Below are 15,475 nucleotides of genomic sequence, written 5' to 3'. Positions count from 1 at the left end.
AAAGTATTTTATTCATCATGTTTTGATTTCTATTCTCACTTAAGATTTTCCCTTCTTCGTAGCAAATTAACTATTCCAAAATTCTTAGATTGGAAACAGAATTAACAGAAATGAGAACAAAATAAACTGATATTAATACAGTAAATGAATTGTGAATTGTTCAATAAGTGAAGTGAGAGTAAATTGTTAAATATTATAACTTATATATAGGCAACAAATACATTCGACGTGTTACAGAAAAAATAATTAATATTTTACCTTATTGTCAAACTGAACGGAGCAAGGTCGACCCAATTTATTTCCATATCTGGTAACGTATCTTTCTCTCCTTCGATATCCTTGACCACACGTAATGTTGCAAGCACTCCATTCGGACCATTTGGACAATTGACACGTTTCTGGACATTCGACCAAACAAACGTCGGACACTAAACCTGAAAACGAATAAAAATAAGCATTTTTGAGAAAAAAAAAATTATTTGAAAAGTAAATTTCTACTCAACTGTTGCTGACCCTTCTGTTCGCAAGATTCGATCTTATTCCCTCTGATGTATCGTTTTCCCACTCCACATTCTCCGACACTCACGTTTTCCTTTCTTTTAAATGACAAGCTGTCTTCATCTACAATACAATTCGACCAATGACCCTCGGGAGTTGCCAAGACCTCTGCCAAAGGAAACGGTTTTGTTTCTTCTAAACGTATCCAATCACACGACTTTCCTAAACATAAAAAATTCTTAAATGGATTTGCCTCTTCACTTCATATAAGGAAAGTAATGCAACTGACCCAATCTTTCCCTAGTCCTCTTCAGAACTGAAGGACAACCTTTGACGTCTTCGGCAGACCAGGAAGTCCATTCTGTCGCGATGCAAGAAGAGTTGCAAAATATAAAACAAGGATCACTCGACTTCGGAACAGATTCTTCATCTAACGCAACACAGTTCCGAATCGGGACTTCTATTCCGTTTTCCTTTACACACGAAATTTCTGAAAGATAAATTCGCAAACTTCGCTCAAGATTTAAACACACAGAAGTGAATTGTTTTTGGAAAACTTACTTCTCACACGAAAGCCTTTTCCGCAATGAAGATTTTCGGCTAAGATACAATTGCTCCAAGTCGACACGTTCCAGAAGAAAGAAGAAGACGAATAACTGTTTAAATTCGGCAAACATTCTTTACCCACGTTGCATTTTCTCGTTTCCTCCAACGTTGAAGGACAGGGACGTCCTCCGTGCGCAGAAGATTGCAATACGAATCTCTCTCGACGCTGCACTATTCAACATAGATAAGAACCAGTTGCATAAACACACACAAAAAAGAACACTTTCAGCGAAGAATATCTTGATTGAAATTATGAGAATTGTCAAAACCTGAAAGACAGTCGTCTGAACAAGCAGTCCACTCGGTGAAGTTAGTAACTGCGCAGTCCACAGGACAAGGATAGTCGCAGGATCGAAAAATCATCGGTTTGGGCTCGGGAGAACATCTGACAAATATCATTCGTTACATCATCTGATTTTTGCCACATTAGACGTTTTTGGATGCTTACCTGTCATCGGGAACAGTCTGATGCAAAGCAGTGACGCATTGCACGCTTCTAACTTGTACGGATTTACCACAAGTTCCGTTCTTGGGTTTTTGACACGACGACCAATTCGATTTAATCCAATGATAACCAGAGCAAATTTCGTAATCGCATGCCTCCGATTCTGTTAATGTGTCTTTGGCTGGACAAGGTTTTCCTCCTGAAAATGATTATGTTCTTAATTATTAATTCCAGATAAATTAGACAACTTAAAGAGATCTGGCTCTCGTAAAAATGTTAAGTACCAAAGATGATAACCGATACCAATTTAATACCGATATATCGGCGTATCGGAATGTTCCCGCTGTCTATCAGTTACTATTTACATATAATTAAGTACCCATAAAATTATATTAAAATTAAAATTATGTATATTAAAATTATTTTCAATTTAATTTATTTTTTCTAAAATTTTACATTAATAAAGAACGTTGTAACTAATGAAATTGTTTCTAGATTAAAACATATTTTAAATAAATCTATATTTATTTATTTTATATTTGTATAATTTGTTTTCCGTAGATCTTAATGAGTCATCAGGAAAGTGAAGAAGAATAAAGCTATAGGCCTATATATTTGTTTATAAAATTAATAAAAACTAAATAATTTTGATATTAATTAATCTAAAATTAAATGATTTAAACCATTTTATTGAATATTCATTTTAAGCAATATTTATTCGCTTATAAACGTCTTCATAGCAAACGATTCAATAAAAAATGAAAGTTTTGAAATACAGATTGTCCTTTAAAATGTCACACTTTATTTAAAAGCTGAAAAATCGCATAATTTTCTCTCCTTTTTATGTGTAATCGATTTTAAATAATGGATAAAGCCAGACCAATCTTCGAACGAAGTAAATTTACCTAAAGTGATACTGGAAGTTTGAAAACGCAGTTTAGGAGAGAGTTTCAAACAAGCGACTTTCCATTACTCGAATTAGAGATAAATTTGAAGTAGATGTAACTGTTCAGAATGTTCACAACAAACGTTCCGGAAAACCGCGTACAGTACATCGACGAACTCCCACAAAGCAAGAAAAGCTTATGGAAACGTATTCGCCAGAGTTTAAGAAAATCTTCGGCAAGCGGGTCGTGAGATAGGAATTTGAAAATCAAGTGTCCATCGTATTTTGAAGAGCTGGCATTGGAAGAAGATTCCATGCAACGAATGAAGATGATCCGAATCGGAGAATGCAATTTTGCGAGTGTTACTTGGCAAGTTTTATTTTGTTACTTTCGCGTTGTCAGCAGTGCCTGGACCAGAATGGTCATCAGTTTGAAAGCAGGTGTTGACAAAAAGAATTATTCATGTCTATAAATTATTTTAAGTTTCGAAAATAAACTGTATGCCAATAAACACTGAGTTTATAATCATGCAAACTTTGTATTTGTTATTGACTAACTTATTAATACGGGAGTTATGAATAATGACAAACAAAATCGGGCACTGTAATAAATGTCAAGTATTTTTATCATAATTTATCAGATTGGCCGGTCATTGTATATCACCTTGTTGGGAAAAGTGATAATATCTTGAGGTGTAATAAAATTTTAAACTCATTCGGCCAGTAGTTAATCTTGTGCAACATATATCTGTGAGCACTATGTTGGCCTTTCTTTATTGCTAGACTTATTACACCGTGTGTAATAAGTCTACGAAGACTAGACAAGAAAGGTATCAGTACTTGTGCGACATTTTAATTTTACTTTTGCCTCTTAAAATAGTACTTTCTTTTTTGTGTAGTGTGTGGCCTGAGTTAAAAATGGTGCATGGAAAGCCCAAGCACTCACAAAGTCAGGGTTCAGTAGAAAGATGTAATTAAGACGTAGAGAATGTGCTTAGTTCTTGGTTGGAGACCAACAATACTAACAAATAATCGAAGAATTATGTTTTGTAAAGCTGATGAAAAATTAAACGCATCATACTGGTATAAACTGAAGCCACTATGAGGCCATGTTTAGAGAAAAGTTAAAGGTTGGACTAATGAATTTTATAACTGACGTTGAACAAGATTAATAAGGGGAAGATTTAGAGACCCTTTTTAATTAAAACTAACGACGATGAAGAAAATCAAAGTAACGCAAACTCTGGAGGATCAAATATCCGTTCAAGATAACATTATAAAAGGTTATTTAATTATGTCACTTTCACATAGCAATATAACTGATGAAGTTCAAAGATCTACGTCGTCTTCATATGAAAAAAAAATCTAACCACGCTGATTTCCAAAAACCGGGATGTGATTAGTATTACAGAGTCTGTGAATATCGAAGAAAAAATCCAAATACTTGATTCAAAAATAAAAAAAACGCAAGTAGTGGGTCTAAAACAAGAAAAATGACTTTGTCTAATCATAAAAGACAAGCATAAAAAATAATTGATACATCGAATTCTAAATGACCAGCGGCTAACGTTGGTGACACGGTAAGGATTCGTATACCAGATGTAGCTCGAGCCCTCAGTGATGAAGAAAATATTTTAGGTGTCGTTGCTGCGATTGAAGATAAAAACCTTTACAAACCGGGTACCGAACATGGTATATTGAACCTATTATATTCAATAAACCAATTTACTGTTTGTAAATTGGTATATTTAATATAAACCAATTTACAAACAGTCTATAGTCGATGTAGCTGCAAAATTGGTTGCAAATCTAATAGATGCAAATGCTACAAAGAAAAAAATTATGTAATTCCAATGCCATCAATCTTAATTGCTCGAAGAAATAAACTAAAAAATATTTAATTTTTTAATATAATTTATTTCAAAAGTGACATTCCAAAAGTTTCCTTTAAGTTGCTTTTTTTTTTTATTGAAGTATAAATTTTTAACAATACATTTCGTTAACATTAGTTTAAATAATACAGTTAATAATATTTACTTTTAAAAAAATCGCATGTTGTTTTTAAAATACTTTGAAATAATTCTTAAATTAATGAAAAAAGTGGAGTTTATTTTTGAAAATCAAACTGCCAAAGGAAATGTAGGTGTATTCAAAACGTCTGGTCAACTTAATAAATTAATCAATATTTATTAGGCTACGCGGCCATTTTAATCATTATGAATAATGACTGGTCATTATAAGTAATGCTCTATTAATCACTTGGTTCTTAACATATACAGTCTGTGGGAGCAAAATAAGCAAAATTTTCTTCAGAAATCAATGGGAGAAAATGCACAAAAACTTTAAGATAAAGATGTTTATTTTATTACAATATACAATATTTTCTTAATGGTATAAAGAGAGTTCAATTGCATATAGGGAGAAATAGTAATGGAGTTAAATAAAATAGGTTCCAAAAATAATAAAAGCGAGAAGGAAATATACTGAGGTTATGTGCAAAAAATTACAAAAAATTCTTAGTATTTTTTGTGGAAAGAATAACCATTAATGACAAATACGAATTTCAGGATTTCACCTGAAATATTTATAATTCTTTTTTGAAAATGGCTGATTTATCGAATATTTCGACTATTCACCTGATCCGTGCTCCGCGATGACCCTTCTTCGTCTCGTCCTGACTTCTTCCTTTTCTTCCGAATTGCATTCGGAATTGCAGGACGACCATTCCGTCCATTCCGCTAAAACACAATCTCTAGGACAAGGAACGTAACATGGTGCCAACAGTTTTGGAGGTAACACGTGTATCTGACACAGAGACGAAGACACGTGCTTCTATAAAAATCGACTTTTATTACATACAAAATATTAATTTAAAATTAATTTTTAATATCTAAGTATTTACCCCTTTGGGATTGATGCAAATCGCTTCCCTTTTCATTACTCCTTGGCCACAGGGTTGTGTGACGTCGTGCAAGCGACACGAACTCCAATTTCCCGTCACCCATCTGACCACTTCCGGTTCCCGACAGGACTTCACTTCCACTAACCAAGGACACTCGTGAATGCCACTGGGCTTTCGTAGGATTTCTCTGGTCCTCTTCCGATAACCTAACCAACGAATGGCTCATTAATTGGATCGTCGACGCTAAACAGGACACCGAACACCTCACCTGTAGTTGATTTTAACGGTTCCCGAACATTTACAGGTAGACAGGTACTCCAAAGGGACCATTCGGAGACCGTNTAAATTACGATGCAATTGACCCAATTAGAGCGTGACGTTTTATAAAAATAAATAAATAAATAAAATGTTTTGTAATCTTATTTGGAGGAATGCCAAATAATAGAAATTATGAAAACGTTGGTCCTATTTCTCCATTTAAAAGATGTATCGAAACGATAGGAATATTTAAAAAATCTCTCATTTTATTCATGTTTCCATTTCCATAAAATAATCATTCTATTAATATTTAATTTCGGAGAAGTATTTAAATATTTTTATATGATTACATATAAACGTTATGGCTGACTTTAAAGCACATGATTACTTTTAGAATATAGTATCACATAAATCGTATAATAAGTAGGTCTACAAATTAAACTTCATTACAGTTTGAGAAGAATGAAGATAATAATTTATCATTAAATTTTTATGGGTGATTCAATTAAGTTAATGGAAATTCTTGACTTTCAAAAATACAAAAAAATATATATACAGAAAATATAAATATATTTATCACGAATTTCTTTATTTGGCTTTACATGAAGATAACTGTTTATGTTTGGTCTTACGAGAGAAAATTCTCCGATATTTACTTTGCAATTCTGAAGATCATTGAGTTTAAGAAGAAACGTAAACATAAAAAAAAAATCCTTCCAATAAACTTAGCCGTTATCTAATATTTATATACAGGCAATTTATGTTGAAAGTTAAACAAATTTCTTAATTTCCTCTTATAACATTTTCATTATATTCTCTTTCTTTAATTTTCGAGCGCAAATAAAATAAAAGCTAACCTCAGATTTATTTGTTTATAACCTTTAAGATATTGTTTTCTTATACAATATAATTGTTTGGCTGTAATTTGAATTCAAAACTTTTCTCCTGAAAGGAGTTTAAATAGATGACCTGTACGGCTCTATTATTAAAGGAAAAGTATGACGTACAGGGGCAAGACACCACTAATTTGAGATGGAGAGCATATATTTTAAATTAAATAAATTAAAAATATGATTAAAAATTGCAACCCGGCATTGTGACGATGTTACAATAAAATAATTGCTCGTTTTATTTGCCTATTTTTGAAAAATTACATTTTGTAGACGGCAGCGTATGCATTGTTTGCAAATTCAAGTGAATGAAGCTTAATTCGGAAACGATCGTGACAGAACACATTTTTCACAAATAATGTAAATAAAACTCGATTATTTAAAAAATTCGGTGGTGTTTTTCTTTGTCTCCTTTAGTATATTCTCGAATAAGAAGCATTTATGAGAGTTAGAAGCGAAACAAATCGGGAAATTACTTTTCCTAGCCAATGCAAAATATATCATGCTGTAATAAAATCGTATGAAATTAAATGTTAGAAAATGAAGTGTTTCTTGTAACCATTATGATCGAAAAGAAACCTTTTACAACGGAAAAAATCACTTTTTAGAACAGTATTACAGCACGAAGAAACAAATTTTTGGGTGCTTTCCTAGAATACAACGCAAAAACTTTTTATTTGAAACATTCGTGACGAATTTCCGATTCGTTACTTGCTGTCCACCTAACATACACTCGTGGAATTTTCTATGTGCCTACAGTTCATGCTACGCTTCTTCATTCAGTTTTCTCGCAAACACCCAAAATATTGCGGATTATTTCGTACGAAAGGTTATTCCGTGGTAATAATTTAAAAGTAAATTCGGCAGCCATCATCAGTGCCGTAACTAGCCATTCTGTGCTCTGTGCAAGAATTTGCATTTAGGCTCCTTAATTAATTAGGTTTGGGAAAATAATAAAACAAATACATGCATTTTGGATCTCCTTCAAAGTGGGCCCTGTGCGGGTGCACCTGTTGCATCTGCCTAGTTACGGCACTGGCCATCATAAACGATTATAAAGTGGTTAGCTTAAAATATAATTTTATTTTAACTAATATGTATAAGTAAGCTTACGTGGAGCAACTTCTTAATGATGTTTGCTAACTCAATACGCTGAATATTCATTCCGTAAGTATAGACGAAATCATTTAGTAATTATAATCCTTATGATATTGCGAGATCTTAGTTTTCGTCCTATAATACTTAACTAAAAATTTCACATTTTGGGAATTTCACCGACTCTTTCGTGATGTTCTGATCTCTCTGTTCAGTCACATTGCTATCTTATCGTCAAGCTAGAGATATAATTCTCTAGAATTATATCTCTAGCTTGACGACTCGATAACAATATCGGCACAGACAGATGTCTAGAATTATGTAGTTATAAAATATACAAAACGCTATATTCGTCTCCCGATGAATATAATAAGATCGTGAAACGAATGGAAGATAAAATCTAGGAGAAAATTTCTTATCTTGGAATATAGTTCGTTCGAGTCATATTTATATAGAAAAATAACAATAATGATTAGAATATGTGACATCGATTTGTTTCTAAAATTGTCATAACCTGACCTAATTAGACGAAGAGAATTTAACAAAGTATAATTAATTAATTAATTGGCCGAAGATAAACTGTAATTAAATCATTCGTTGTTCAAATGGAAACAATTTGGTCTATTTGACTGGATAAATTATTTAAAAATTCGTCTATGTCTTCATTCTCTAACACGATTGCAATTACAATTAAGAAACGATATTTGCAATACGGTAATAATAACTTTTAAATTCAATGAATATAATCGTAATTAAAGTAACTACGATCATTTACGATACTTAATTTATTTCAAAAATATTTTATACAATATTACTCACTGTTCTATTAGAACTGTTCAATCAGATCTAAAGCTGGTTACATTCTCTTAAACGTTTTACGAAAAGAAAATGAACGGTACAATTTGTTTATGTAAATCTAGGTAATGTTATCCAGTTAATTGATTACAAAACCTACTTTTAAACAGTCATACTATTTAGCCGATAAAATGTATTGTACTGTACTGTACAGTAGCATTGATGCTATTAGATTGGTCATATCTCATATCTAGAAGGTCGGACTTAGTGATGTTTTTACTTGCTCTTGGCATTTACAATTCTTTTTATAAAACTCATTTCTACCCTCAAAATTAAGCATTTTGCCATTTTATAATAATAATTTAATATTAAATAAAGTTTTTAAACAAATTCTCATAACAGATGGCACCACACACAATTTTATTTATTATGATTAATAATATAAAAGTTATTTTTAAGTAAAATCTTGTAATAGCAGGAAAAGTTACGCAACTCGTTGCTGGATTTTTTAAAATTATTATTTCGTATCTTCTATCTCGCGGTTATGTGTAACACAAAATTTTCTACATTTTGTACTCTATATATTTATTTTTATCGAAAACACGACAATTTTGTATAGAAAATACTTGAATTTGAAACTTGAATAACGAATCTTGCAATTAAAATAACGTGAAATAATTTATATATGTATTTTCGCAGATTTGTATTGAATTTATCGTTGCAAAGATATTAAAAGAAAAGCTTGTTTTCGAAACTTTAGGAGGCATTTTTCTATCGGCTAGGCAAGAAAAAGAAACACGTGTAAAGCTTATCGACAAACTAATAAAATACTTTGACAAGAAATTTTTCTTTTTACATAATGGAAATATTTACTTTTACAACTTATTGAACATCTGTACTTGTGATGAAAAATGCAGTATAATAATAAGAGGAATTCTCGGAGCACATGTGACATTAATAGGAACATATATGAGTCAAATGATATACAGTACAACTCAAAAAATATTAATTTTGTTAAAACAAAGCACGCAAAGGATTATACGAGCGTGAAGTATTTAAAGTGCGCTTCCTGGACTTAACTATTTTTCATTTTCAGTATGCGCGAAATCTGTTTAGATAATAGGCCAAACGTAAATTTAGATTACCTAAAATTCTTTACAGAACCTTTGATTTAAATGAAGGAACTGCCCCAAGTGAAGTGAATTATGAATTCTAAATCTTTTATGTAATATATTGAACAGTATCGGGTTAAGTGAAAATGGGGGTAAAGCAAAGATGGTTGCGATTTATAGTAGAAATTTGTATTTAGTTCTTTCATATTGAGATTTACAAAGATCAATTGGTTTCTCATTTAATGAATTTAACGCAATATAATAAATTATTCATTAAATACTACACCGAACTAATTTATCTATTTATAATCATTCTCGATTATATATGATCGAAATAAGATGATAATATTAAATTAATGAATAGAATTTAAATTCGTAATATTTAAAATTTTGTTGATTATGGGATTGCCGAGAATATTCTTGTTTGGGGTTTCAAATAGCTCACTAAAAAAAAAGGAAATATTCAAATACTAAATGTTTCATTGTAATATTCTGTAGTGTCCTCTATTAAGAAAATTGTTGACACTTCAATGGAAGTGTCAAACAGCTCAGCTGATCGCTCCTATAAAAATTATATGTATATAAAGATGATTGATATTTTAGTTTTCCTTCCTTAATACATGCTCTTCGATATGATAATAGTTATAAGTCTTTGCAAAACTGTGGACAATTTCATAAGTTTTGATGCAAAGTGAAATTTCTCCATATATTGAAAATTATAATATACATCTATTATACAGATGTACAATTATACTGTACATCTATCAGATTTATTAACTAAAATTTCTCTAATTCAAAGTACTTTCCTTGAATTTTAATCCTTATGATTTCTTCTTAAGCATAAAATATATTATTACTTTATAAAAGTATTTTCAATATAATCCTCATAATCTGTTAACAGTTCTGTTTAACTGCGTAGAACTCTAACCTATTGAAATTAGTTATTGCCGTTGTAAATCAATGTTCATCCATATTATATGAGATATAATATACATTAAAAATTTTATATTTTTAATCTTATAATAAAAATTTATATTTATTCGACTTGAAAGAATATGTAATAAACTTTACAACGAAAAGAAATAAGAACACTATTAATCCTATTGAAAAATATTTCTTAATAAATAATCGAAAGAATTATTCCTTATCGGGACTCAGTTAATACAGATATTAACTAAATAACAGCATAATAGTTTCTTCCAGAAACATATATTTGTTTTAAAAATGTCTTAGCAACATACAGTATTTTCATATTGGAAAATTAACATTCTAAAAATCTGACTTACAGAGTTTCCAAAAGAAATAGAACAGGGACGTCCATTTCTATTTCCATATTTAATGACGCGCCTCTCTCTTTTCCTATATCCATGCCCACATGAAACGTTGCAGACACTCCATTCCGTCCATTCCGACATTCGACATGATTCTGCACATTCCACTAAACACATGTCTGATACCAAACCTGTTACGAGAACAATTAAACCTACGTATTTTTAGAGAAGAAAGTACTCTGGACTCTAAATTCATACTCAACTGTTCCTGACCCTTCTGTTCGCAAGATTCGATCTTATTCCCTCTGATGTATCGTTTTCCCACGCCACATTCTTCGACACTTTCGTTCTTGTTTCTCTTAAACGATAAACTATCGTCATCCACGATGCAATCAGACCAATGACCCTCGGGAGTTGCCAAGACCTCTGCCAAAGGAAACGGTTTTGTTTCTTCTAAACGTATCCAATCACACGACTTTCCTAAACATAAAAAATTCTTAAATGGATTTGCCTCTTCACTTCATATAAGTAAAGTAATGCAACTGACCCAATCTTTCCCTAGTCCTCTTCAGAACTGAAGGACAACCTTTGACGTCTTCGGCAGACCAGGAAGTCCATTCTGTCGCGATGCAAGAAGAGTTGCAAAATATAAAACAAGGATCACTCGACTTCGGAACAGATTCTTCGTCTAACGCAACACAGTTCCGAATCGGAACTTCTATTCCGTTTTCCTTTACACACGAAATTTCTGGAAGATAAATTCGCAAACTTCGCTCAAGATTTAAACACACAGAAATGAATTGTTTTTGGAAAACTTACTTCTCACGCGATAGCNTAATAAGAAATATAAGGGAATTTTTATAATTTTTTTCGTCAAAAGTAAATAATATTATTTATTATTTATTTATTATTTACTTTTAACGAAAATAGTAGTTTCATCTCACCGTACTTTCTAATTAAGAAACTGCTGATAGCATCGACTCTCTTGCACCTAAACTAATTTTACGAATTAAACGAATTTTGTAGAGAAGTGAACGTAAATTTGTATTCATGAATCAATAATTAACATATTAAGGAAAACGTCTAAATATTTAATTACCATTACCTGTACGAATTAAAGAAGGAAAGGCGTATTGGTTTAAGTAATTTCCAATCGGATAGTAGTAATTGTTTATCTGTTTTTACAATACCACGACCGTTTGTTCAATTAAAATTCGTAAAATTCTTGCTTTAATTTAAAATATATATATTCTCCATCTCAAGTTAGTAATGTCTTGCCCCTGTAAATCAGACTTTTCCTAATAACAACAGAGTCATAACGGTCATCTATGTAATTCCGTTTAGGGGAACTTTTTAAATTGAAATCGTGTAACTTTTGGTATAAATCGGAAGTTCGTATATGATTAATTGGGACCTCTTTCCCTAAGCTTTTCATATCTGATCTTCGCTTTCATCTGTGTAACACCGTTCTCGAGATTAAGAAGGGACAGACAGACAGACAGAGAAACAAACAACTGGAAATTTATAGGGTCTACAAATTTTTTCAAATTGCAGCGCAATAAAATGGAAATTTGTATTGTAACTCTTCTGCAAACACTTAATATTTGGATATATCGATGCATCTTTATAGTAAATAATCCATCAGTTTCTATATAACAATTACTTTGATCACAGCGTTGACTTAGTAGTCTGATCTTTAGTAACAAATTTAACAAAATTTTAAGTAACAAAATCTTTTCTGAGAAAGTCATTTCTATATTAGAAAAACATTGAATTTCGTCATGGGTGTTAAGAGGCTTCAAAATTTTTAGAATTAAAATTGTTTGATGTATTCTAAATTAATTCAGGATAAAGTTCACTTTCCACTCTAAAAATTTATTCAATTAAAATGATTAATAAGAATTTACCTCAAATGGACGTCCTGTCCAAAGCCATCGATACAAGATACGTTTCTTGTTCTAAATCCTACCCTCGGCACATTTGAAGAAGAGTTTCTGTTTTCACTTGTCTTGGAAAGGCAGGCACTCCATCTGCCTAATTTCAGAGAATATTCTCGATCGGAACCTACTTGTTTTAAGCATTCTCTTCGGTGTTCGCATGGTTCCGATTGAATCAGAGGAGGACAAAATCGGCCTCCCTCTTCTGGAGCCACCAACACAGTCCTAATTCTAGTGCGATTGACCGAACCACACACTTTGCATTCTGACCATTCTCCGAATGCCGAAACAACACAGTTTTGAGGGCATCTCGTGATGCATCTTTTTTCTGTTATTGGCTTTAGATAGAAAGAAGAACAAACTTCGTCTGGAAGAGTTCCTAGATACTTTCCTTCGTGTCTACTCTTGTGAATGCAAACCACTTTTCTAGTCTTCCTCCCTGGACCCTCTTCGCAATATCTAGAGCTGTTAGACGACAGACAATCGCTCCACTTTCCAATCTTCCACCTAAAAATGAATTCTTAAATAATAATTCTAATTATTAATTATTCTAAGTAATTTTTAAATTAACTTATGTTATATTTTACTCTTCGTTTTAGCCCACTTGAAATCATCTTTTCAGTTTATAAACGACTCTTTGTTAATTATAAATACTAACAATAATAATCGTATAAATTTTGTCATTTTTAAATGAGTTATAAACATTTTTTTTTATTAACACCGAAGAATTTTCAAGACCAATGCACATAAATCAATTATTCAATACATAAATTAATAATGCATAAATAATAAACTATAATTTTCAATGGAGATAAAGAATCTAATTCTTATATTTTCTTAGAAGTTTATTCTTTAAATTTCTCTTAATTAAATTTTAATGATTAAACATTTTAGCTTTCACGCTATCTCATTGTATTATTTCTAAAGTATATATTTCGTCTATAACAGTTAAAATTTGTTATAAAATTACTTGATTACTATCTCAAATCTTTACAGTTACTATTTTATTTCGTGGATAATTCTTTCTAATTGCAAATTAATAAATACAGATAAATTTAAATCAATTGATACAGACTGGAGAGATAAAATTAATATGAAATGCACCTGGAATTCATAACTTTTCTCGTATAAATGTATATAAGAGACTTACCTGACGGAATTTTTATATTTTTGGCAAACTTTAAAACAAAGTTCTCTTTCCACTGGCTTTTTTTCGTTGTCACATTTTCTTTCTAGAGATTGATAACCATTAACTTCTACGCACCACACGTTTCTCTTTCTTTCTCCGTATCCACAATTCGTTTCGCTATAACATTCCTCCCAAGGACCTAAATAAAAGTATCAAATTCTTATTCTTTCCGTAAAAATTAATTGTATTTTAAAAAACTATTGAAAATTATCAAATACCGGTTGTCCATAAATACTCTCGAAAATGCTCCGAAACATTCTTTAACTCGACATTCTGTACTTGATGCAACAACACGAAAGCTACCAACAAGAATTTAATGCGTAAGGTCATCTGTAATAAATAATTTAACAACCATAAAATTCTCGATAAATAAGTTTATATTAANTAACCCAAATCTTCGGATATTATTTAATAACATTGTACTAAGCAAATACAGTTATTACAGGAAGTAAGTCAAATCTTTCTGCAAATAATATATCTTTATGTAGTTTATACAGAGATTAGTTAAATCTGTTTACAGAAAATTAGTTTTGATCCAGTTTCTTACATCTTCAGGGAAAAAAGAAAAACTTCTTCTTCCTATTCCAAACAAGTTGCGTTTATATATATACACACAAAGTATATAAATTTTTATTTAAGAAAGAATAAACTTATTTATTTATAGCTTGAATTTTCTTTGGGTTTGATATAGTGTTGAGTAGGAATAAAAGATTACCTGGAAAATATTTAAGAGTAATCTCCGGATGCGTCGTGGTGTCGACTGTCCAGGGATTAATTTCGGTGACGTTTGAGATGCATTTGGATAATTTTGGGTGCTCCTTGTCGCTTTCGTCGTAGATAGGTAAGGAGTTTGATACGCAGATGCATTCTCCGGAAGTGTGATCGCATTCGGAATTGTTAATGCTGCACCGGGGATGACAAGGGAGAAGTTTGTCGTTGCAACCACCTGGCACGTTAAAATTTAAACGTGAATGCGTTTTCTACTTCGTAATATTATCGATTAAAGTGTTTGAGGAAGTTTTTTATTCTATAAAATTATTCGATCGTTAAAATATAAAAGAAAAACCATTCACCGTATACGAGAACTCCGTCTGATCTCATGCACTGAACCACTCCGTTCTTTAATTCCCAGTTGTAAGTGAGACAAGGACCGTCTTCGAAAATAAATAAGGAGATTAAAAATAAACATTTATTATTTCTTTATTTTATATTTATTGATGAAAGTCTACCCCAGCAAGGTCTCTTCTCTACATTTTCTTCGGAACACTTCTCCGAGTTAGAAGCTTTTGTTAAGAGCACTCGAGATCTCGTTTGATATCCAACTAGAAAACAAAAAATATATTTATACACTACATATATATATGTAGCAGTCGACTAACACTTAGTCGCCGTTTCATCTATTTAAATTAATACAAAAGACGAATCTTGTTCGGAATAAATAAACCTTAAAATTAATTAAATTTTCGTGCTTCATTATACGATCGTGTTGATATTTCCTGAATTATTAATTTACATTCGATACTTAGTTTATATTAATAGATTTAAATTAGAATAATTCACTAATGTTAATTATTTTCCGAGACATAAAATA

At 31.2% G+C, this 15,475-nt stretch overlaps 1 protein-coding gene and 1 long non-coding RNA gene across 2 annotated transcripts in view; both read right to left on the bottom strand.

Annotated features, from left to right (window-relative positions):
• The window catches only part of LOC111637782 (thrombospondin type-1 domain-containing protein 7B-like), a 47,708-nt gene that overhangs the window by 8,733 nt on the left and 23,500 nt on the right, over positions 1-15,475 (bottom strand). The window contains exons 23-25 of the mRNA XM_023383353.1: positions 15,114-15,206; positions 14,958-15,038; positions 14,600-14,830 (exon numbers count right to left, since the gene is read on the bottom strand). Coding sequence (XP_023239121.1) covers positions 14,600-14,830; positions 14,958-15,038; positions 15,114-15,206 — 405 coding nt within the window. The remainder of the gene's footprint in view (positions 1-14,599; positions 14,831-14,957; positions 15,039-15,113; positions 15,207-15,475) is intronic.
• Positions 297-1,026, bottom strand: LOC111637784. Its single transcript, XR_002758742.1, has 3 exons — positions 788-1,026; positions 504-720; positions 297-434 (listed from the first exon to the last, which is right to left on the bottom strand). It is a non-coding gene; the product is annotated as an uncharacterized LOC111637784 (long non-coding RNA).

Source organism: Centruroides sculpturatus, unplaced genomic scaffold, assembly GCF_000671375.1.
Source record: "Centruroides sculpturatus isolate CEXI.00-Female unplaced genomic scaffold, Cexi_2.0 scaffold1176, whole genome shotgun sequence".
Classification (NCBI taxonomy): Eukaryota; Metazoa; Arthropoda; class Arachnida; order Scorpiones; family Buthidae; genus Centruroides; species Centruroides sculpturatus.
This window is presented reverse-complemented; position numbering and strand designations above follow the sequence as displayed.